This window comes from Carettochelys insculpta, chromosome 23 (assembly GCF_033958435.1).
Source record: "Carettochelys insculpta isolate YL-2023 chromosome 23, ASM3395843v1, whole genome shotgun sequence".
In the NCBI taxonomy this organism is placed as follows: Eukaryota; Metazoa; Chordata; order Testudines; family Carettochelyidae; genus Carettochelys; species Carettochelys insculpta.
The window spans coordinates 3,525,710-3,549,274 of NC_134159.1; the positions used below are offsets into that span (position 1 = coordinate 3,525,710).

Sequence of the window (23,565 nt, forward strand, 5' to 3'; positions counted from 1 at the left end):
CCCAGCCTCCCAGTGTGTTTCACCACTGGCTGAGGCCCCTCTTCCACCAATGGGCCTCCACCACCCCTGACAGGTAGGTTCTAGAGATAGTAAGATCAGGCTACACCATTCCCTTCATCTCCATCCCACCTTCCGTACCACCCACCCCAGCCCTCTTCAGGGACCCCTCTCACAAGACACTGCTGCGCAACAAGGTGGACCATATCCTATTCATAGGAGCAGTGGAACAAATGCCCAATGAATTCACGGGCAAAGGCTTCTGCTCCCACTACTTCCTCATGCAGAAGAAGAGTGGTGGTTGGAGACCAATACTGGACTTGCGTCTGCCAAACTGATATGTGCAAAAGCAGGGGTTCGAGATGGTTTGCTGCTCTCAACCTCCGAGATGCCTACTTCCATATCACTATTCACCTGGCTCACAGACGATTCCTACAATTCACCGTAGGGACGGATCATTTTCAATACTGGGTCCTTCCATTCGGATTCTCAACAGCCCCCAGAGTATTCTCCAAAATTCTGGCAGCAGTGGCAGTTTACTTGTGTCGACAAGGGGTCCCGATATTCCCTGGCCTAAACAACTCCCTAGTAAAAGGACCCTCACCTACAGAGACAGTACACATGGTGCACACGACAAAGTTGATTTTTCACTCTGGGCCTTCTCATCAATGAGAAGAAGTCAACCCCCCAACCTATGCAGGATCTAGAGCTCATTGGGGCTCAACTTGATGCAGCTACGGCAAGAGCTTACTTGCTCCTTCACGTTCAGAGCCTTATAGACATCCTCGGGGCAGTCTCACAGTCCAAGTAGTGGTGTTCCTCAGACTTATGGGCCACATGGTGACTACAGCTTTTGTGGTGCAGAACGCCAGACTTCATTTTTGCTCTCTGCAGCATTGGGTGGCCACTATTTACAACAGCACCCACCACAGCCTTCACCACTCGGTGGTACCTCCTCCCAATGTCTCTTCCATGGTGGCAGAGCAGGGAAGACCTCCTGTCCAGGGTTCCGTTCCATCCCAGGCAACCTTCCCAACACATCACCACGGATGCCTCCTTACTAGGGTGGGGAGCCCACATGGACACCACCTCCATTCAGGGGCGATGGTCCCTGCAACACCACCTTCTTCACATCAACCTGCTGGAACTCGGGGCTCTTCTCAGAGCATCTCCAGCCGTACATTCAAGGTACTATGGTAAAAACACCAACAGACAATGTGGCGACAATGCACTGTATCCATCGCCACGGCGGGGCCTGGTCGCGCTCCCTCTGCGCAGAGTCAGTCCGACTCTGGAATTGGTGCATTTGAAACGACATCACGCTTATGGCATCTGACTTATCTGGGCTCAACAATGTTGTGGCAGATTCACTGAGCAGATGCTGTGCACGAGACCATGACTGGGAACTCCACAGTGGAGTTGTCTGCTCCTTGTTCCAGCATTGGGGCTCTCCCCTTGTTGGCCTCTGTGCTGGCTGTCGCAACAAGAAATGCTGCCATTACTGCTCCAGAAAGGGAGTGGGGCACAGGCCACTAGACAACGCATTCTTAAGGACATGGAAGGGCCCTCTCTTTTACGCCTTTCCTCCCACAGTACTCGTCCCCAGAGTATTTCACAAGGCCAGAGTGGACCAGACCACCATGTGCTATTGGTGGCCCCTGCGTGGGCTCGGCAATGCTGGTTTCCCCTCCTGCAGCGAATGGCACTGTACTCTCTGTATCCTCTGCCCCTCCTACCAGATCTTCGAGCTCAGAACCAGGGAGCCCTACAACACCCTCAGATACGCAGGCTACGCCTTATGTGTGGTTCCTAGTTGGTTCAATGAACCTGAGCTCCTCTACTCTGCACAGGTCAGGGAAATCCTACAGTACAGCCAGAAGCAAACTCCCAGGACTACTTACCTTTCCAAGCAGTGCAGGTTTGCAGGCTGGTGCTCGGTACAGCATGTGGAGCCGCTGGTGTTGCCCCTCCATGCTATTTTGGGCTACATAATGCACCTAAAAGACTCCGGCTTGGCACTCAGGAGTGCATCTCGCTGCAGTGGTGGCATCCAGAGGATACATAGACAGGTTCTCAGTGTTTGCCCACCTGATCACTGAAAGATTTCTCACAGGACTCTCAAGTACATAACCCCCACGCAGGCCGACTCTTTCCCTGCGGAGCCTGGACTTAGGGCTACGGGCATTGATGAGGCCATCGTTTGAACCCCTGGCTACTACCCCTGTTAGGTTACTACCCTGAAGGTAGCCTTTCTTCTTACCACCGCACCCACCCGTAAAGTCAGCGAAATATCAGCCCTTATGGTGGGGCCTCTGTATGCGATCTTCACTAAGGACAGAATAACCCCCAGCCGTCACCCGGCTTTCATTCCAAAAATCTGTTCCGGTCTTCACATCAGTGAACCAATAGTCTCACCAGCGTTTGATCCTAAACCGCGTTCATCACCACAGGGCCGTATACTCTAGACGTCCACAGGGCACTTGCTTTCTATGTAGACTGGGCGAAAACGTTCCAGAGAATAGACTCCCTGCTGGTTTCATTGAGGAGCGCTCCAAGGGTGAACCCCTGTCGTCCCAGCAGATAGCCCGTATCATCACCGCGTGTATCACTCAGTGCTACGCTGTCAGCCAGATGCCTCTCCCCATGCAACCACAGGCTCATTCCGTGAGAGCAGTGGCAGCCTTGACAGCTTTTCTGAAGGGAGTGCCCCCTAGAGACATCTGCAGAACGGCCACCTGGTCATCCCACGACACCTTCCTGAGGCACTACGCTATCCAGAACTGATGGGCCTTGGACGTTTCGCTAGCCACAGCATTTCTCTCTGCTTCAGTTACTCAGTGGCTCCTAATGTCAGGGAGCTGCTGGGCGGTCACCTACAGTGGAGTGCCCCCGGGTTCAGCAAAGTTATTCACTGTCGTTCTTCAAGATGTGTGTCCCGTGGGTGCTCCACAACCTGCTTTCCTCCCCGCTGCAGAGTCTGCCTCGCCTTGTCTGGTTTTCAGACCCCAGAGCGGTTTCGAGGAACGGCCTTGCACTGGTCTGCACGTGTGGTCAAAAGAGCGTGAACAGAGAGCCACAGTGGCAGCCCACGCACAGGGCGGCTGGATACCGTTTTGAAGAGTGTCCAATCTGCAGTGCCAGGACGAGCCCAGCACCTAGAGTGGCGCAACCGCAGGGACCCGCATCTCCAAGAACGATAGTTACTGCACCGAGGCGAGTAACTTCGCTCTCTTCTCAAGACTGACCATTTTTGATGGAGCCTTTTCCCCCCACCCAACTCTGGTTGGGTTTGATTTCTCCCCTCAGGTTTAGGGTATTTCCTCCCCTTGATGGTTGGGTGTTGATGACCGTGGGAGTTTTTTCCACATCAAAACTGTTGAAAAATGGGAATTTCCAGTTTCAAAATGGAAACACCGATTTTCAAAAGCAACTGAAAAAAGGACCAACCAATTCCTGCAGCAATTGGTTGGTTCCTGGCCGTACCGGCGGGACAGACATGGCTGCAGAGTGCTGACAGCGTTTGGTGCAATAAGTCTTCCAGGGAGGGGCTGTGGAGGTGAGCTGGGGGTGAGAGTAGCATAATGTGGCACAACCGGGGTTCCCACGGGGAAATGTTCAAAGTCTAGAAGGGCTGGGTTTGAAGGGGGGATTTATAACCCCTTGGGAGTCAGACCTGAGGAGAAAGGGAGGCTGTATTGGAAGACTGTTACCAAGTCCCCCCCCCGCCGCACACTGTCCTTTCGCAGGACTAGGTACACCCAGCTCATCTAACCTTTCCAGAGGGACCGGGCTGTCTAAACCACATCCTTCTTAAAACGAGGTGCCCAGAACTGGACGCACTGCTCCACCTGAGGTCTCACCAGTGCTGACTACAGTGGGACATTTTTTTTTTCCCCGCATCTTACAAACAACGTGGCAGTTAATACATCCCCGCCTGGTTTTAGCCTTTCTAGTAACCGCTTCGCACTACTGACCTGTATTCAGCATATCAGCTATTGTAACCCCAGCTCCTTTTCAGCAACAGCATTACTGCCCAGCCGGCTACTCCCTCTTTTGGAGCTGTGCCTTTGATTTGGCCTTTGTAGTACTTTGCACTTGTCTCTTTGCATTTTGTCCCACTGATCTCAGAGCAGTTCTGCAATTTACCGAGGCTGTATTGAATTCTAAGCCTGTCCAGAGTGCTTGCAACCCCTCCCAGCTTGGTGTCATCCATGGTAGGGTGCAGAGTGCAGCGAACGGTGATCATGCTCGTGTGTGGAATGAAGCCCACAGGTCATTCACAATAAAAGAGACAGTTCTTTCTTTCAAATTCAGCTTTTGCTATGGGTGGGCCTAAGGCTCCTGCGGACAATTTCTCCTTCTTGTGTGAAACCCAGGAGAGGGAGACTGCCCCAGGAGAAATGTTACTGCTTCTCTCCAAGGGAATGGGAATACTGGAGAGGCTTGACTGGGAACCTGCCCCCTGGGTAGAACCATGCAGCTGGCATCTGTGTAAGCCCTTAGTTGGCCCCTCTCCAACAGGACAAGGCTGGGGCCTTGTGCACCCAAGGGTGGTCATTTTGCTCTTTGCAGCACCTAGAAACTAATGTCCATCATGTTAGCCAGCTGCATGCCCAGGTGGTTGCATTGCTCAGCACCAGGGGATTGGCTTCCTGGGCTGGATTGGTGGGGCCCCTTCGAAATCCCAGTGGCTAATGGGGGAAAGGCAGAGAAACAAAAGCGGGGAGCAGACACCCTGCACATGGAAGCCTGGACTTTGCAGGACCCCTCGAGGTAGGAGGCAGCTCAGGCTGCCCACCCGCCCAGCGAGGGACCAGCAGAGAGGTGCTTGAGTCTTGTGCGCCGTGGCAAAGCCGTCTTGGATTTGCAGCCAGTCTCTCATCAGCGCTTTCCTGGCCTGTTACTGGTGTGGTGTGGGCCACTGGTTTGCATGGTTCCCTTGGGCCCAGGTTTGAGGAGCTGCTGTACTCATGAAGCCACCTCCACCGCTTAGCCCCAGGGCTTCCCCAGTCACTGAGCTGTTACTGCTCCGGGGCCAGCCCCTACCCACCCCACCCCCGTGCTCCTTTCTCTCTGGAGCCCTGGCAGGAGCTGTCCAGGGTGCAGAGAATGCCCAGCTCCTGGTGCTCCGAGGGGCCCCAGCCCGGCTCCCCGATGGCAGCTGTTGTTTCCTTGGCAGGAGCTGAGTGAATTCAACGCCACAGCAGTGAAGAGCCCCACCAACACCCTGACTGTGCAAAATCTCAAGGCTGGCACCATCTACGTCTTCCAGGTGCGGGCCCGCACCGTGGCCGGGTACGGTCGCTACAGCGGCAAGATGTACTTCCAGACCATGACCGAAGGTGAGAGAGGCCGGCGGATGCCTCTGCGGAAAGGAGCAGTGTGGCGTGCAGGAGGCTGCTCTGACACAGAGCCAGGGCCAGGGCCAGGGCTGGGAGTCCCACCCCACCCTGCCTGACAGGGCTCAAGGGAGCAGAGGAAGAGCAGTGAGCACACGGGTTCCTGCCAAGCTGGGATTTGCTTTATTCCCGCCCACGCCGAGCCAAGGATGGGGCAGGAGACTCACGTTCCTCCTCCCCTGGCACTGTGGGGGACTGTTTCCCCCTCCCTAGTTGTGAGTGTGAGACCTGCGGGGGGCTCACAGCTCAGTAATGGGTCCTTTCCATCCCATGTGCCAGCTGAATACCAAACCAGCGTCCAGGAGAAGCTGCCCCTCATCATCGGCTCCTCCGCCGCCGGCCTGGTGTTCCTCATCGCCGTGGTCGTCATCATCATTGTGTGCAACAGGTGGGTCACCAGGGAGCGTGGCACGCACGGCCAAGGGGCAGCCCCACTGCTCTGAGCCTGGGTGGCCAGGTGATGGTAGGGCCCAACCTGCTTGGCGTGGGTAGATGAGGGTGTGGGGGCAGAGAGCAGGTGGGGTGGGGGTGAGGAGGGCAGAGGGTGGGCACGGTGTGGGAGGTGGAGGCAGAGGATGGGCCAGGTGGCGGGTGGGGGCAGAAGGCAGCCGGGGCTGGGGGAGGGGATGGCACAGGGCAGGCGGGGTGGGGGAGGTGGAGGCAGAGGGCAGTTAGGGTGGGGGAGGGGAGGGCAGAGGGCAGGCGGGACAGAGGGAGGGGATGGCAGAGGGCAGGAAGGGCGGCAGGTGGGGTAGGTGGAGGCAGAGGGCAGGTGGGGAGTGGAGGGCAGACGGGGCAGGGGGAGGGGATGGCAGAGGGCAGGAAGGGCAGCAGGTGGGGGAGGTGGAGGCAGAGGGCAGCTGGGGCGGGGGAGGGGGAGGGCGGTGGGGGGTGGGGGACATACGGGGTGAGGGCCAGCAGGGGGAAGGACAGCAGCAGCCCTGCACGGGCCCGGTGGCATGGCACCGTGCTGACGTGCCCTGTGCCTGGCGCACCTGCCGCCCCCGCCCCTCTCCTCTCCTCTCCTCTCAGCGCTCACTTTCCTTTCAGAAGACGGGGCTTCGAGCGCGCCGACTCCGAGTACACTGACAAGCTGCAGCACTACACCAGTGGCCACAGTACGTGCTGCGCCGCGCCGGGCTGGGCCGGGCGCCCCTCCCCGCTTCCGTCAGCTCCCCTCTCTCCGGCCATGTGCGGCGCTGCCAAACCCGAAGGCCTGGCCGGTCTGAGCAGGAGCCTCCCCCGGCTCATCAGCCGCCTGGGAGATGGGCACCAGGGGACCCAGGGGCCTTTTAAGGAGCCGCGTGGGGGGTCTTCACCAGGAACCCAACTGTTTGATTGAGGAGCTGGAATTAATTTGGCAGCTTGCTGGTCCCTGGAGTGAACCTAGTGGCTTAGCACCGTCTGTGTCCCTGTGAGCCTGGGGTTCACAGTTTGAGCCCCTTCTCAGAACCAATGTTGCTGTGAGACCCCAGGAGCGGGGACGGAAGCCTGAGCCCACCCGACTCCTCTGGGGGCACGGTGAGCAGACTGTGGCTGTCTCTGTCAGGCCCTGTCAATCTCTCTGGGGAAAGGGGGGTTTCGTCAGGGTGTAGCTGCTGGTCAAGCTGCCGGAGAATCTGTGGTGGGGGAAGTGTATTTAACCACTTTCATTGTTTGCAAATAGCTTCTTTGGCCTGGGATCCTGGCACCTCGGGGCTGGTGAGCCCTGTGCTCAGTGCTGGGAGAACACACTGCTGAGGCTCTGTGCTCACCAAACAAGGAGCTCCTGGGGCCTGTGAATACTGGCGCTTCTCCACAGGCCTGTCTCCTGCACACTTTGGGCTGGGTTCAGAGTGTGCCCCGACCTGCGGCAGCTGCATGTCTCCCTTGCACACAGACATGCGAACAGGCAGACGTGGTGCAATACGCAGGAGGTTTCCCGGGCACTGCTAAGAGAGCCAAGCTTGTGCAAATTGCTTGCATTCAGGCCACTTACAGCAGCCCACCTCCTCTGGGTCGAAACACGCCTGTCCCCAAAAGCACCTCTGCTGCCTTCCTGGCCAGCAGGGGGGCTCACAAGCAAATCCCACAGGCTCTCCAGCAGCTCCTGTGCCCAAACCAATACCCCTCCTGACTTAGATGAGAGGTTATGAAAACCAGTCTTGCCAAATCCACATCGGTCTTCCCAGCCCCCAGATGAACCAGCCACATCCCCAGGTCAGTAACTGCCTAGGTCTCACCCAAAAGATCGCCCTGGGCCAGTCCTTCGGAATCTAACATCTAAAGGTTTATTAGTAAAAGAAAGGTGAGAGAGACAAATGAGTAAAGTGGTTAAATTGCACATGCTGATTATAAACCCTTTGATGCAGGCCGCAGCTGATGATGTTGGCTGCTATCTTGCAAGTCTCTGAAATTGCATCCTTTGGAGGATGGGTCCCCCAGTCCATTCAGGCTCAGTTCATAGCAGGGATGTTTCTGCTCACAAGATGGAGCTGAAGCTGAGGACTGAGAACAAGGTGGTGTCTGCCAGGGTTCTCTTTTTACGGACTCTTTCCATGTAGAGGGGAAAACCTGCTTTCGGTCATGTCCCCAGTACAGAACCACATGATCAGGGCACCTGTCCTTCCTTCGTTGGGGCATTCTGCCCTTGACCACATGGTCAGACAGCAGCTCCCCACAGCGTTCCTGGGCTGTGGGTTGGAATCCACTCGGCTTTCCCTGGCTGGCATTCTTCGCAGGAGATTGCCCTGCCTCCCACTGTGTTCTTGCAGAAGTAACTCCTTTAACTACAAATGCAGAGCCGAGACCCCCAGCTTCGCGCGCACACACGATATAGGTGAACAAGCAGCATCAGCCGATTCAGTGACTTGCCAGCGTTCATTGGACGCGACACTTGGCACAAGATTTGGTGCGAACAGTACGGTGGTTACAAAAACGTCTTTCCTATTTAGCTTGCGAAACCAGTAACATCTCCCATGGCTTCTCCTTCCCTTTGTGTGCACTTCTTGCTGTCTGGTTACCACCCCCCGCCAACCTCTGTCTGTCTGACTGTGCCCTTCCACCTCTTCGCAGTGACTCCTGGGATGAAGATTTACATCGACCCCTTCACCTATGAGGACCCCAATGAGGCTGTCAGGGAATTTGCAAAAGAAATTGACATCTCCTGTGTCAAAATCGAGCAGGTGATCGGAGCAGGTAGGCTGGGCAGCGGCCTGCAGGGGCTGGAGGAGATTGCAGAGCAGCTTCAGCCAGTGAGATGGGGAAGTAGCTGTGCCCGTTAGCAGAGGCATGGGGCCAGCCCCTGCATGTTCTGCTAGCTGGGAGAGGCACACGTGGTGCCGTGTGTGGGAGTGGGATGCATGTGGACCCTTGTGCAGGGGAGAGGCATGCGTAGGACCGTGCACAGATAGGGGGAGCATGGAGGGTGGGGAGAGCTTGGGGGAGTGTGCAGAGGAGGGGCCCATGCACAGAGGGGTTTGTGCAGGGGACCGTGCATGGGGGAGGGGCACGGGGGAAGGGTGTGCCTGGGGACGTGCACCGGGCTGTGTGTGGGGAAGGGCTGTGCGAGGGAGGGGCAGGCAGGGGGACGTGCGCCGGGCCATGTGTGGGGGAGGGGCAGGCAGGGGGACATGTGCTGGGGAGGGGCGTGCGTGGGGTCGTAGGCAGGGCAGGGTGGTGTGTTCGGAGGAGTGGGAGAGCCCGGGTCCCCATGCCAAGCGTTGGAACAGCTGGGCAGAGCCCGGGTGTGCCAGCAGCATGTGACCCGGGCTCTCGCCCGCCTCAGGGGAGTTCGGGGAGGTGTGCAGCGGGCACCTCAAGCTGCCTGGCAAGAGAGAGATCTTTGTGGCCATCAAAACCCTGAAGGCGGGTTACACGGAGAAGCAGAGGCGGGACTTCCTGAGCGAGGCCAGCATCATGGGGCAGTTCGACCACCCCAACGTTATCCACCTGGAGGGCGTGGTCACCAAGAGCACCCCGGTCATGATCATCACCGAGTTCATGGAGAACGGCTCTCTGGACTCCTTTCTCCGGGTAGGTGGTGCTGGGACGGGGCAGAGGGGCTGCCGGGCGGGAGGGAGATGCAGCGCCTCGCTGCAGTCAGCCTCAACCCGCTCGAGCTAACCCATTCCATGCCTCGGCCCACCGAGGTGGAGAATTCATCGTCTTAAGTGCCCGAGTGGGGCAGCGCTGCCAGAGAGCACTGCTCTGAGGGGGCGTGTCCCACCGCACCCTGGCCCCCTTTCCCTCAGCTGCCAGGGAAGGGCTCAGGCCTGGGAGGCGCTCCGGCAGGAGAAGGCTGTGGTGGTCGGGCAGGAGTGGAGGTGACCAGGGGCCCCGGAGCCCCACAGGCCCGCTGTGTTTCAGATCACTGGGGCACACAGGCCACAGCCCCCTCAGGCAGCAGCACCCTGCCTCTCATCGCAACAGAAATGGCTGACGACTCTCCTGGGATCGCAGGAGAGCAGCTGAGTTCTGGGGCAGAGACCCAGGGCTCCTGGGGCCTAGGCCTGAGTGCTGTTGACTCCTTGCGGGGCTCCAGACAGGTCGTGCCGTGGCCGCACGCCAGTTTCCCTGGCCCCAAGCTGGAGGGACGTGCGAACCCCCTTGTCCCATTTGCACGTTTCCTTTCCCTCCTCAGCAAAACGACGGGCAGTTCACTGTGATCCAGCTCGTGGGCATGCTGAGGGGCATTGCCGCCGGCATGAAGTACCTGGCCGACATGAACTACGTGCACCGGGACCTGGCTGCCCGCAACATCCTCGTCAACAGCAACCTGGTCTGCAAGGTGTCTGACTTCGGCCTGTCCCGTTTCCTGGAGGATGATACCTCCGATCCCACCTACACCAGTGCACTGGTAAAGCTGCTCCCATCTCCAGTGCAGGGGGATGGGTGGCGGGAAGAGGCCCTGCATGTAGGAAAGGGCAGAATGGCACAGCCAGGAAATGCAAAGCAGGCAGGACTAGAGGGAGGAGCTGTCTCAGGATGGCCGAAGTCCTGCACCCAGTGGGGATTTATTCAGAGCATGACAGGACATGCACACCCACCACCGTGCATTTTATCTGACAGCCTGGCCCACGCTCAGAGGGGTAGCCGGGGGAATGGTGATGTGGAGCTAGCGGCAGGCGGGTCTGTCACAGCAGCCTTGTAAGAGAATCCTGGAACTAGGATGTCTGTTCAGTTTCTGTCTTTGCTTTACTGTTACTCACCTTGCTGCTCCAGCTGTTCATGAGGCAACACACGTCAACCGACATCTCTGCCCTTAGCTAATGCCCTAAAACGGCAGCCTGGTGCACAAGACACAGTGCTGAGAAGAAATCCTGAAATAAGATACCACTAGCTTCTTCGAAGGACAGCATCTTCTAAATAACAGGGGAAGCCAGGGGCAGGAGAGAATTCACTGAATCGGAGAAATTCAGGGCTGGAAGGGTCCTCAAGAGGTCATCGAGTCCAGCCTGGTGGTATGAGGCCAGGTGGCCATCCCTGACGGCCTCAGAGAGGTAGCCAGGTTAGTCTGTATTTTCACAAAGCAAAAAATGCAGTCCTGCAGCACTTTAAAGACCAACAATATTATTTATTAGGTGATGAGCTTTCGTGGGAAAGACCCACTTCTTCAGGCTGCTTTGAATTCTAATCCTGTCCTCCAAAGTGCTGGCAACACTTCCCACCTGCACATCGCTGATTGTAGAAGAATATTCCCCAGCCCATTGTCCAAGTTATTGTGGAAATATTGATTAGTCTTGACCAATGACAGATTCTTGTTGGTCACCACCAAATGTTTACTTCCTGTTTGATAGCAAACCATTCATAGCTACTCTTTGAGCAAAGGTTTTCAACGGGTTCTGCAAACCTCTAGACTATATTTCCCTTGTCTGCTGTTGCAGATTTCATGTGGGCCTATGTGAAAACGCTGACTAAAATCCAGATTTACCATGCCCACTCTTTCCCTTATCCACTTGTCTAAGTAACCCCGTTAAAGAAGGAGATTAGGTTAGTTTGGCATGATTTGTTCTCAACGTCTGTGCTGGCTGCTACTTGTTACCCTCTTGGTGCTGACATGTTGTTAACAATTTGCTTCAGTCCCTTTCCACGAATTGAAGTTATGTTGACTGGTCTGTAATTTCCCAGGCCCTGTTTGCTCCCTGTAGGTGCTACTTTTGTCCTTCGTCAGTCCTCTGGTGCTTCACCTTGCTCAATGAGCTCTTGGAGTTGATTTCTAATGGGTCTGAGATTGCTTCCGCTACCTTCTCCACTGTACTAACCCACAACCCGAAAACCCCCCACAAATAATGCCCCCAGTTTCTTCATACTTCTCAGCAAAGCTTTATTAGCAGAAGCAGCACAGTGCTGACGTCTCACGTTACCGAGGTCTGAGACTACAGTATATTTCCTGGACTCAGAGAAGTGTCATGAATAATTAAAACTTCGCTGCACTGTTAATGTCAGTGAACAAGGTGCATTTGGCCATGCAGATGTTTACTCTCTTCCTTGCTAATTTGCAGGCTGCATAACTGCGCTGGAATAAGTCCCCCAGCTGTTGGCTGAAATGCATTTTTCATCGTCATAGTAGCATAGATTATAAAGCCAGAAGGAACCATTGTGATTATCTGTCTGATCTGATTTCTGTGTTGGGCCACAGGACTTCCCTGAATTAATTCTGCTTTGAGCTAGGTCATCTGTTTTAGAAAATAACATCCAATCTTGATTAAAGATGTTCCAATAATGGAAAATTCACTTCAATCCTCAGTAAATTATTCCTGGGACAAATTACTCTCACTGTTAAATATGTATCTCTTATTTCCAATCTGAATTTGCATAGCTTCAACTTTGAGCCATTGGGCCTTGTTATACCTTTGCTTCCTAGAGCAAAGGACCTTTGATTAATAAATATCTCTTCCCCATGTAGTTATATATGGCCCTTAATACTCTTTGCTAAGATAATCGGACTGAACTCGTTGAGTCTTTCATCCTGTTAAATGCTTATTAAATATTGGCCCCACGTTCGCCTTTTTTCCAGTCGTCTGGAACTTTCCCATTTTCCCAAGAAGTGGAATATCAACATGCACAGTTCAGAAAGCTCCTTTTGGGAGTAAGTTATCAGGATGTGCTTATTTTAAACTGTCTGGCTTTCAAAGCTCCTTTTCAACATCTTCCTTATTTGCTGTTGGAATGGAAAGTATTTCTTTATTTTTTAATTGTATAACTATATCAGCTGGAAATTTCCCAAATTCTGAACAAAAATATTTATCTTACACTTCTTTTTCTGCATTATTATTGACAGCTCCACCATTTCCATCTAGTAATCATCCTATACTATTGTCAGGATTCATATTGTCCCTAATATACTTTAAAAACATATTGTTCTTCACTTTGTTGACCATACAGCACTTGTGTCCTTTTGCTTCCCTTGTCAATTTTCTACAATTTTCAAATTCTAATTTATATTCATTATTATCAACTTCCTTTTTTTCCAGTTGTTAGAGATTTTTATACCTGATTTCTCTTCCTCTCTAAGACAGGCTGTTTTTTAAGCAGTTTGGCTTTTTTCCTAAATAATGCGATTGTCGGCTTTTCAGTATCTAGTATTTTCAAACAATTCCCAATTATCATTAACATTTTTCTAATTAATGTTTGCTTACAACTTTATTTGTCTCATAAGTGTTTTCAGCTGTTTTAAAGCCTCAACAGTAGGACTTTGGACTTTATTCAGTTTGTGTTTAAGAAATATAATCAAGCCCATGATCACCTTAGCTTCTGCTAATCTTCAATTCTGTGATCAGTCCCTCGGTTTCTGTCACAATAAGGTCTAATAAGGGGTGCTTTTGGGGGGATGCAACACTTTTCTGAGAGAGGAGATTGTCATTAATGATATTTGGCGATTCCACAGCTGTTCTAATACTGGCCAAATGAAATCTCCTGCCTAAGTCATAGCTTCTGAAGTCCCAATGACAGCACAGCTTTTTTCCTAAACATTGTAGAACGGTGGAGAGGGAGGCAGGATCCTGTTCTATTTTGTGCTTTGATGGTCTGTAGCAGATGGCAGTTAGCACCCCCATCTGTTAGAACCTGGATCCATAAGCATTCAAGATAATTGCTTCCAAGGCGCTTGTGACTCAGAAACAGGCAGTGTATTTAATGTGCATGGTGCTACTCCCCATCCACTCTGAGACTTTGGAAATAGGTTGTAAGCATTGATTTTAACATTCTGATTATGTGAATTATCCCACCAGATTTCTGCAATGTCACTGAAATCAAAAGTATGCTATAAATGAGCAGTTCAGATTCATCCTGTTTATTGCTGAGGCTCCTAGGGTTGGTGCATGAGCAAATGAGAATTTTTCTTCTCTTCGTGTCCTTTGGTGTCTTGGTTGATTTTGTTCTCAACCTCTTGGTTTTGTGCTAAATAAGAATTCGTTTGTTCCTCCCCTTTTGTTACTAGTTTAACACCTTCCTGATCGCTCAAGCCAGCCCATCCTCTGGAGGATCAGTTCCCCTTTGACTCAGTTGGAGGCCTTCCAAACTATACAGCCCGGCTCTCATAGCAGTTGGGAAAATGTTCCACCAAACTGAAGCCGTCCACTACATACCTAGACTGCGATTAAGAACATAAGAATGGCCACACTGGGTCAGACCAAAGGTTTGTTGAGCCCAGGATCTTGTCTTCCAACAGTAGCCAATGCCAGTTGCTTCAGAGGGAGTGAACAGACCAGGTAGTCATTGAGCGATCCCTCTCCTATCATCTGTGTCCAACCTTTGACAAACAAAGGCTAGAGACACCATTCCTATGCGTTTGGGCCAATATCCACCGATGAACTGAACCTCCATGAATCCATCTCATTCTCTTTTGAGCCTTGCTAAAGTCCTGGTCTTCACAACTTCCTCTGGCCAGGAGTTCCACAGGCCTGCTACACACTGCAGAAGGAAGAAAACCTTCCTTTTGTTAGCTTTAAACCTGCTGCCCACTAATTCATTTGGTGACCCCCTACTTCTTCCATTTGGGAACAAGTAAATAACTTCTCCTTATTCACTTTCTCCACACCTGTCGTGATTTTATAGACCTCTCTCCTACCCCTCCTCAGTCTCCTCCTTTCTAATTTTAAAAATCTTTGTCTTTTTAGCCTTTCTTCGTATGGCACCTGTTCCAAACCCCTCATGGTTTTTGTTACCCTTTTCTGACCCTTTTCCAATGCCAGTGTATCTTTTTTGAGATGAGGCAACCGCAACTGATTCACTTCCAGAGCCTTCTGTCTTCCTTCACTCCTTGTAGAGAAAGGGTCTCTGGGAGGACCATTTGGCTGTTCTTCTGCATCAGCATGCTTCGGAGTTCCCTGAAGTCACATATAGTCGCAGAGGTATTGTAGGAAGCAGTTTTGTTAGTACCGATGTGCACCCGCAAAAATGGATCCTTGCTGCTGACTTCAGGCACATATCTAGTTTTAGAGTCGCAGCTCCACTGTCTTCTTGGAGGAGGGACCTAAGAGGAGAGTCCTCTGGAGATGGAGCCTGTGGCTGTCACCATCTGTCTTTGTTAACAGGAACCTTTGCATCCCCCCAGATTTTGCGGGAGCCTTTGGGCTCTCTCTCTGTCTCTTGCTGCAGAAAAGACACCTTTTGTGCAACGAGAGAGAGAGAGAGAGAACCCAAAGGCCTGGTCATATGAGACATTCAGAAGACTGCCAGCGACTGGAACTCTTTCCTAGCACTGCTCTAGTGTGAGCAAGGCCTGTTTCCCTCTTTTTGTTTAGAGATCTGAGCACATGTGGCCGGATCAGACCTGGACTTGACTCAGTCTTGACTTCCAGGCCCAAACTTGAGTTCTCTCTCTAATGGTATTTGCCAGGCTTGCAGAGGGACAAGGCAAATGCTCTTGCTTGGGCCTGGGGCTCATGCGCGAGTAACAGCCACTCAGCCAAGGGGCGACACCAGGAGTGCACCTGTCGGAAAGGCGAGAGATGGCATTCACTACTGTGTGCCGTTGCCTTCTGGCCCCAGTCCCAGCTGGACTGGAGAAGTGCCAAACTGGACATTCCTTGGGCCCAGGGTGACTGCAGGGTAACAGCAGAAGAATGGGAACGTCGGCTGTCCTGCAGAGAGAAGTGTTGTGTTTTACAGCGACTCAGTGCTGCTCAGGAGTATTTGCCTTACTTGGCTGATGGAAGACAGAAGGGTGCAATTCTTCTTCGAGTGATTGCTCATGTCCATTCCAAGCTGGTTGTGCACGGGCACACGCCCAGTCGCCGGAAGCTTTTTGCTCTAGCCAGCAGCCATAGGGTCGGTGCGGTACCCCCTGGAGTAGCGCCAATATGGCAACCAATATATGCACCGCCCAACACCCGCCTCCACACGCTCAGTTCCTTCTCACCGCACTGCAGGTTGTTGGAGCTCTTGCTTTGTCTGCCCAAATCTTTAGCTAGTAGCCTATTGCAGTGTAAATAGTTCAGTACTTGATAGTTAGTGTTTTAACTAATAGCCGAGGTGGGGCTTTGTGTCCCCTTCGGTGCTGGGGAGTGCCTGGCTTCCCAGGCTTTAGGACTTGTTCAAAATGCAGCAAATGTGTGCCCAAAAGTGACCCCCATTCAGCCCGTTTGATTTGCTTGGGGGAAGGCCGCTTGCGTGATTGCTGTCCAATTTGTAAGGTCATTAAGCCCAGAACTTGGAAAGATGGGGCCCAACGCCTTAAAGTCCCCTTAACGGAGGCGGCTCTTAAGCCGCAAGGGTCTCCAGCAGGAGCGGAGTGGAGCCTCCTCTGTGCGAAGTGCAACCACGGTGCTGCCTAAGGACTCCCGGCGCCGGCAGCAGGTACGGGCACCGGTGCCTTCTCTGCGCCATCAGAGTCCATCTCCCATGCCAGTGAAGAGGAGGAGGCACAAGAGGCATCGCTCGCTGAAGTCGAAGTGGAGCGGACTCACGTCCAAGGCTCCGGTACGCACTGCTGAGGGGCAGGAGCACATCCATTGAAGCCGGTGTGGAGCTGGAGCCTGCAGACGCTGGACTTGCCCTCACTGGAGATGTTTCGAACAGCACAAGGACTTCTACAGATGACGGTGCCTGGTCCTTCTCTGGCCGTGGAAGACAGGCGTTGTAGCAGTGAAACGGAGCGATCCGGGCCCATGGACGTGACACTGGTGCCAACCCCTGCACTCACATCAACACCTGCACTGACACCATATTCGCTGCCAAGCACTTCCATGCCAGCCCAGCAGACTGCGGGTCAGTTTCAGGTGCCCTATACTCCGGCACTGGCACCGTCCATGGTGCGCATGACATCGGCACCATGATCATGGCCCTGCCATGGTCATCCGCTGCTGAATTGGTGTCGGAGTCAGACTCTCTTTCCTCGAGCTCCAGACAGAGCGGGAGCTCAAGAAGGTCACACCAAAGCCATCGTAGGCACTATAGTCATCACTCAGACGATACGGGTGAGGTGGTGGCAGCCTCACCTGTATTGGAGAAAGGCAGGGCTTTTCAACAGCTCCTTAGGAGAGTGGCTCAAAACTTCAGGGTGCAAACGGAGGAGGTCTGGGATGAAATGGACCCTGTCATGGACGTTTTGTCCTCCGCAAGCCCCACCAGGGTGGCTTTGCCCATAATCAAAACCATTACCACTACGGCTAAAATGGTCTGGCAGACCCCTGCTTCCACCTTTCCTACAGCCCATAGGAATGAGAGATGGTACTTTGTCCTATCCCAGGGCAATGAACATTTGTGCGTGCATCCCCCACCTGACTCCCAGATAGTGGATGCTGCTAACCACAGACAGCACCAAGGGTTCCAGGGTCCCTCCCCAAAAAATAGAGAACCTAATGCTTGGATGTCTATGGGAGGAAAGTCTAGTCAACAGGAGGGTTGCAATTAAGACTTGCTAACCAGCAGGCTCGGGTTAGGAGGTGTGCTTATAGCACAGACAGTGTCCTGTCCAGGCGCTCTGAGATGGTGCCACCAGAACCCAAGCAGGACTTCACAGCTGTGGTGCAGGAGAACAAACTGATTTCAAGGGCGGCCCTGCGGGCAGCATTGGATGCTGCAGATGCTGCCACAAGGGTTATGGTCTCCGGAGTGGCAGTGCGCAGTGGGGCTTGGTTGCAGGTTTCTGGCCTGCCTCATGAGGTCCAAGAGACGATCCAGGGCCTCCCCTTTGATGGCCCTACCCTATTTTTAGATGAGAGAGAGAAAAGACTGTGAAGTCTGAAAGACTCTAGGGCCACCCTCCCCTCCTCGGGCCTGCATACACCTGCCAGCCAAAGCAGGCATTTTTACCCCGTCCTCAGCAAAGACAGTTTCCGCAGCCGCAAAGGGACGGCAGTAGATGGTGGAACAGGACGGGCAGGCACCATTCAGGCCAACAGCTTCAGGGCCACCAGGGACCCCTCTCATGAGATCTCGTTCCTGCAGGAATGGCAATCCCTCCTGGGTTCTGGAGACATAGAAGTTCCTCCCAGATTCAGGCTACAGGGGGTTTATTCCTAGTATTTCCTAGTTCCAAAACCAAAGGGGGGCTTGAGACCCATCCTGGACCTAAGAGGTCTCAACTAGTTTGTGAAAAAGATAAAGTTTAATATGATATCCCTGGGTCTCACACTCCCAGTGCTGGAGTGGGGGGATTGGTTTGCGTCTCTCAACTTACAGGGCACGTTCCCGTATTTCAGTCTACCCTCCTCAGAGGAGGTTTCTCGGGTTCGTGGCAGATGAGAACCACTGTCAGTTCACAGTCCTGCCTTTCGGTCTGTCTGTCGCCCCAAGCGTCTTCACCAAATGCACAGTGGTAGTAGCAGCATCCCTACGCAGGCCAGGGGTGCGGGTGATTCATCGTGGGCAGTTGATCCATCAAACCTTTGTATGCCTCGGTCTCTTGATCAACGAGGCAAAGTTGGTGTTGATCCTGCCTCAGTCAACAGAGTTTGTAGGGGCATGGCTGGACGCCAGGTGTGCCAGGGCGTTCCTGCCGGACCACAGGTTCAGGTCCATGGGGGCCATCGTCTGAGACATCCTGGCAGTTTCCACCACGACAGCCAGGTGCTGCCTGCGTTTGCTGGGTCACATGGCAGCGTGCACCTTCGTGATACAGCACGGCAGATTAAAGATGTGCCCTCCACAGCTGTGGCTGTCATCGCCGTATTGCCCTGTTAGAGACAGTTTAGACTTGGTGGTTACGGTGCCCACACAGACTTTGTCAATCCTGCACTGGGAGTTGGCCAAGGGGGTCGTCCTCCCAGGAGTCTCCTTTGCCGCCCAGCAGCCCTCACTTTGCCTAGCAATGGACGCTTCGGACCGGGGGTGCAGAGCACACCTGGGTCAGCTACGAACCCAGGCTCTTTGGAGTGTGGTGGACCTTCGGCTCCATGTAAACATGAGGGAGCTCAGGGCCATCAGACGAGCACGTGTGACTTTCAAGGCCAGTCTGGTGGGGCATTGTGTGTCAGTCAGTACAGACCACACAACAGCAACGTACAAGATCAGCAAACAGGGGTGCATGCTCCCCTCCCGTGTGTCACGAGGCTATGGTGCTCTGGGATTTCTGTGTACAGCACAACAACGTGCTACGGGCCCTTTACCTGCCAGTGCACACTTCACTGGTGGACCAACTCAGCAGGTCCTTTACAGATCACAAGCTGTCTCTCCACCTGGAGGTCGTTCATTCTATTTTCCAGAGGTGGGGGTATCCCCAGGTGGACCTGTTCACCTTCCACCGCAATGCAAAACGTGGAATGTTTTGCTCCTACCGCAATCAGAACCCGGGGTCCTGGGCAGACACCTTCAGTGTCTCCTGGTCAGTCAGGCTGATGTCTGCGTTCCCTCCCATCCCGCTAGTTCAGAGGATCCTCCTCCAGATTCGCTCAGAAGGTGCATTGATCATCTTGGTGGCACCAGCATGGGCCCTGGTACTCAACCCTCCTGCACCTGTTGATCCGCAAGCCGATGACGTGGCTGATCCGGCCAGACTTGCTGACGCAGCAAGAGGGAAGGCTGCCACATCCCAATCCCCAGTCACTGCACCTCACAGCATGATTGCTCTGTGTCTGAGGGACCATGAGCTGGCCTGTTCAGATCCCATAAAGGAACTATTGTTAAACAGTAGAAAACCCTCCACGAGGGTGACTTACTTGGCTAGGTGGAAAAGGTTTTTGGTGTGGGTGTCTCACAGAGCGCGATCTCCCTCACAAGCCTCCATCCCGTTGATTTTTAGATTAACTATGGGGTCTGGTACAGGAGGATTGTCCCTCTCCTCGGTTAGGGTGCATTTTGCTGCTATCTTCGCCTTTCACCCGGGTCGTGGAACATCTTCTGTGTTCTCAGGCCCCATGGTCAAAAGGTTTCTGAAAGGTTTAGAAAGAATCAAGCCCCAGGTTCAGGCGCCACTGCCCCCATGGGACCTCAATTTGGTGTTAGCCAAGCTTATGGAGGCCCCTTTGAACCTCTGGCTCCCTGCTGCTTCTGAGTTACAAAACAGCATTTCTGGTGGCAATCACCTGAGCGAGGAAGATATCTGAGTTGAAGGCACTTTCAGTGGACCCCTCATACACAGTGTTTCGCAAGGATAAGGTTAGGCTGAAACCTCACCTGCATTTTTGCGTAAGGTGGTCTCCATGTTTCATCTTAACCAAGATATTTCCCTACCGGTATTTTACCCAAAGCCCCCTGCCTCCCCTGAGGGAGGAATGTTTTACATACCTTGGATGTTAGGAGGGCACTGGCATCCTATATGGATAGGACTAGGCCCTTTAGAAGAACACAGCAACTCTTTGTGGCAGTTGCTGATAGGATGAAGGGCCTTCTGGTCTCCTCCCAGCGGATTTCCTCCTGGATAGTGACATACATCAAGGAGCGTTACAGGCTTGCAGGGGTTCCTTCTCCTCCAGTTAGGGCGCACACCAAGAGAGCGCAGGCATCATCTGTGGCGCATGTGATGCAGGTGCCTATCCAGGACATCTGTAGGGCAGCCACCTTGTCCTCAATTCATATGTTTACAGCACACTGCACTTTGACGGAGCACACATGGGAAGACGCTGCGGTGGGCAGGGCTGTCCTGCAGTCTGTTCGGGGCTCCGACCCCACCTCTGAGGCATCGGCTTGTATTCACCCAACTTGGAATGGACCTGAGCAATCACTGGAAGAAGCAAAGACAGTTCCCTGTTCTGTAACTGGTGTTCTTCGAGATGTGTTGCTCACGTCCATTCCAAAACCCTCCCGCCTTCCCCACTGTCGGAGTAAGTCGGCAAGAAGGAACTGAGCAGAGGGCGGGGTGCGTAGGGCATATATTGGTCGCCATCTCGGCACCACTCCCAGGGGCACCGCACAGACCCAATGGCTACTGGCTAGGGCAGAAAGCTTCCAGCGAGTGGGTGTGCGCCCGGGCACACCCAACTTGGAATGGACGTGAGCAGCACATCTGGAAGAGCACCAGTTACAGAACAGGGAACTGTCTTTTCTCGGTTGAGGCCTCTGGAACTTCTTCTCCCCAGTCTGAGTCCTTGGGCATCACGCTGCATCCGGTCTCTCTGGGCACACCGTCTCTGTGGCCTGAAGTTCAGTGGGTCTGATCAGACCCCAGCAGGCCTGCCAGCAAGGGGGGCAAAAGGGGCAGTTGTTCTGGGCCCCAGTGAAAGGACACAGCAGTGCTGTGCTGTGACTCTGCAGGTGGCTCTGAAGGAGTGCCGGGGAGGGAGGGTAGTACAGGACTGACTGCACTAAGCCCCGCCCCTTCTAACTTTGGCCTCCCCCCTTCCAGGGCAGGGAGACAGCCCCCCACCCTCCACTTTGCACCGTGGCCTGCGGTGAGCATTTAGGGTAATTGTACCATATCCGTGTCTAACGTCTGTAGTTGTCGGAGATGGTTTCACCTATCAGGACCTATAGTAAGCGGGAGGAGATAATCCTTCACATGGGCCAGATCTGCTTCACTTCAACCAGCTTAACCAGCAGTGACTCCAATGCGTGTCCTCTGTTTGCTTGAGGGTGACAGCCAAACCTGGACCTCTGTGACCCCATACAACAAGAAGACAGGCGCAAATTGTCCAGCATGGGAGCCCTAGCTCCAAGAGTATCGGGCATCCCACAAATCTTGTGCAATTAAACAGGATGTCTTTTACATATCTGCCTTTCTCCTTCCACTGGGCTAAGTCACAGAGAGCCACAGGGTGGAGAGAAAATCAAGAGATGAGAGTCAGGACCATTTATATTTTTCCACGCTAATTTTTGCACAGGTGACTCCATTGGCACAACAGGCCTTAGGCATCGCAGGAGTGTCTGGTGAGAGTGCTCTCCTATAAACCCAGCCCGTTAGCAGCCTGTGGCCTCAGCTCGGTGCTTCATCCTGCTTTGAGTTCAGGGAGGAACACATTGATTAACGTCCAGGTGGCCCACCCGTTCCAAAAGGGCAGCACCGGTTCCTTGTCTGACCCTGCCTGCGGGTACTGAGTTGCGTCAGGGTGTGTGACAACTTCTGGTTAAGGAACTCTGCACAGTTGCCATTTCATGGCTGAGAATTCTAGTTGGCTGCCCTAGCAGCTCCGTTCGCGGGTTCGTTGTATGCCAGTAGAGGCTGAAACTCTCTCGTCCAGCAACATCCCTCCTCCAACAGGACCATGGATGTTTCTGGACCAGAGAACTCCATCCGTGCAGGGCGCAGTGGAGCCCTGCTCCTGGAAGGGAGCCCCACGGGCAGTCTGCTCTGGGGAGCCCCAGGGCAAGGAGCCAGGTCAGGGAACCTCACTACTGGAGCTCAGCCCCAGTCAGGAGCCTGCCAGAAGCTCCAGCCGTGGCAGTGGGGAGGTGGTGGGGAGCCCAACTGTAGCAGGGGGCCCTTGGCCCAGCGCAGGAGGAGCCTGACAGTCCCATGGCAGGGAGCTGGTGAGGGCACGGAGCCCCTCCAGCAGTCCTGCAGCAGCGGGGAACTTAGCCAAGGTGGGGGGAGCCTTCAAGCCCTGTTTGGAAGCTCTGCAGGAGTGTACCCTCCACTCTAGGCAGCTTAGGGACCTGTCCTCCCCTCGCCCGGCATATCTCCTCCTTCAGGATCACTCAGGTCCGGAGGGTGCCGGCCAAGGGAGGAACAGCCTGTTTTCCAGATCGCATCCTTGTCTCTGTTACTCTCCCGCAGGGCGGGAAGATTCCAATCCGGTGGACAGCGCCTGAAGCAATTCAGTACCGGAAATTCACCTCGGCCAGTGACGTGTGGAGCTACGGCATAGTCATGTGGGAGGTGATGTCCTATGGGGAGCGGCCCTACTGGGATATGACCAATCAAGATGTGAGTTATCGAGAGAGATGTGGAGAGACACCGAACTCAGCCTGTAGCATGGGAAGGGGACGGGCTCTCTGCCTGGGTGTGGCTGAACTCAGCCCATAGCGTGGGAAGGGGAAAGGCTCCCTGCCTGGGTGTGGTTCAACTCAGCCTCTAGCTGAGTTTCTCGGGGTTTCTCTGGCCTTGGGCTTTATGACTCTGATCTGCTCACAGCCCATGTGTATCTCTGTGGCCACATAGGAGACACAAGGGGCCTGAGGAGACCTCCCCCAGCTCAGGAGTGCCTAGGGCAGACATAAGCAGCCTAAACTGCTCCCCTTGCCAGCTCTAGGGTGGGGGTTGGGGGGATCTGGTGGGTGAGGGGGAATTTGGGGTGGGGAAAGTGCTCTGGTAGTGCTATGTACTATGGGGAGCTCCCGGGGGCCACGTGAAGGAGGCTGCCAGACCTCGGAGTGTCGCCCAGGGCACTGGGAACAGTTTCAGTCCCAGCTGCAGCCCCGAATTTGTAGGGCGCCACGGTGACATGAAGCCGGTGGAGCAGACTCTACTCGGGCACCCTCAGGCCTGGTCGTTGGACTGCAGCCAACAGCCTGTCGGAGCCAAGTCACAATTCATCGCCCACCTGGAGTCCTCTGGGTCTTCTCTGGCAGCTGGGGGAAGAGCATCCCCTGGGATGTGTCTTACCCCTCCCCGGCTTTCCTTTCAGTGTGGGGTGTGCCCCACCCAGCCCTCTGCTTACACACTGTCATTAACTGGGTCCTTCTGCTGGGGCGTGGGCTTCTCAGCTCACCCTCAGGAAACCAGCTGCGGTTCGCTGCTTGATCAGAGGGAAGGGGGATCCCCGCCAAGTCAGACTCACGGTCGTGGGTCCTTCCCCTGTTGACGGCTCGGCCACAGGCAGACTCTCCTCCTCCCGCCGGAGCTCCCTGCAAGCAGGTCCTTGGGAGATCG

General features: G+C 54.2%; 1 protein-coding gene across 3 annotated transcripts in view; it reads left to right on the top strand.

Moving 5' to 3' along the window:
• Positions 1 to 23,565, top strand: part of EPHB2 (EPH receptor B2) — a 224,150-nt gene that overhangs the window by 183,567 nt on the left and 17,018 nt on the right. The window contains exons 7-13 of one of the 3 annotated variants that reach the window (XM_074975904.1): positions 5,177 to 5,339; positions 5,676 to 5,784; positions 6,447 to 6,514; positions 8,451 to 8,573; positions 9,163 to 9,410; positions 10,018 to 10,233; positions 22,471 to 22,620. In XM_074975904.1, coding sequence (XP_074832005.1) covers positions 5,177 to 5,339; positions 5,676 to 5,784; positions 6,447 to 6,514; positions 8,451 to 8,573; positions 9,163 to 9,410; positions 10,018 to 10,233; positions 22,471 to 22,620 — 1,077 coding nt within the window. Of the gene's footprint in view, positions 1 to 5,176; positions 5,340 to 5,675; positions 5,785 to 6,446; positions 6,515 to 6,760; positions 6,891 to 8,450; positions 8,574 to 9,162; positions 9,411 to 10,017; positions 10,234 to 22,470; positions 22,621 to 23,565 lie in introns of those variants that run through there. The other 2 variants (XM_074975905.1, XM_074975906.1) reach the window with 2 other exon arrangements.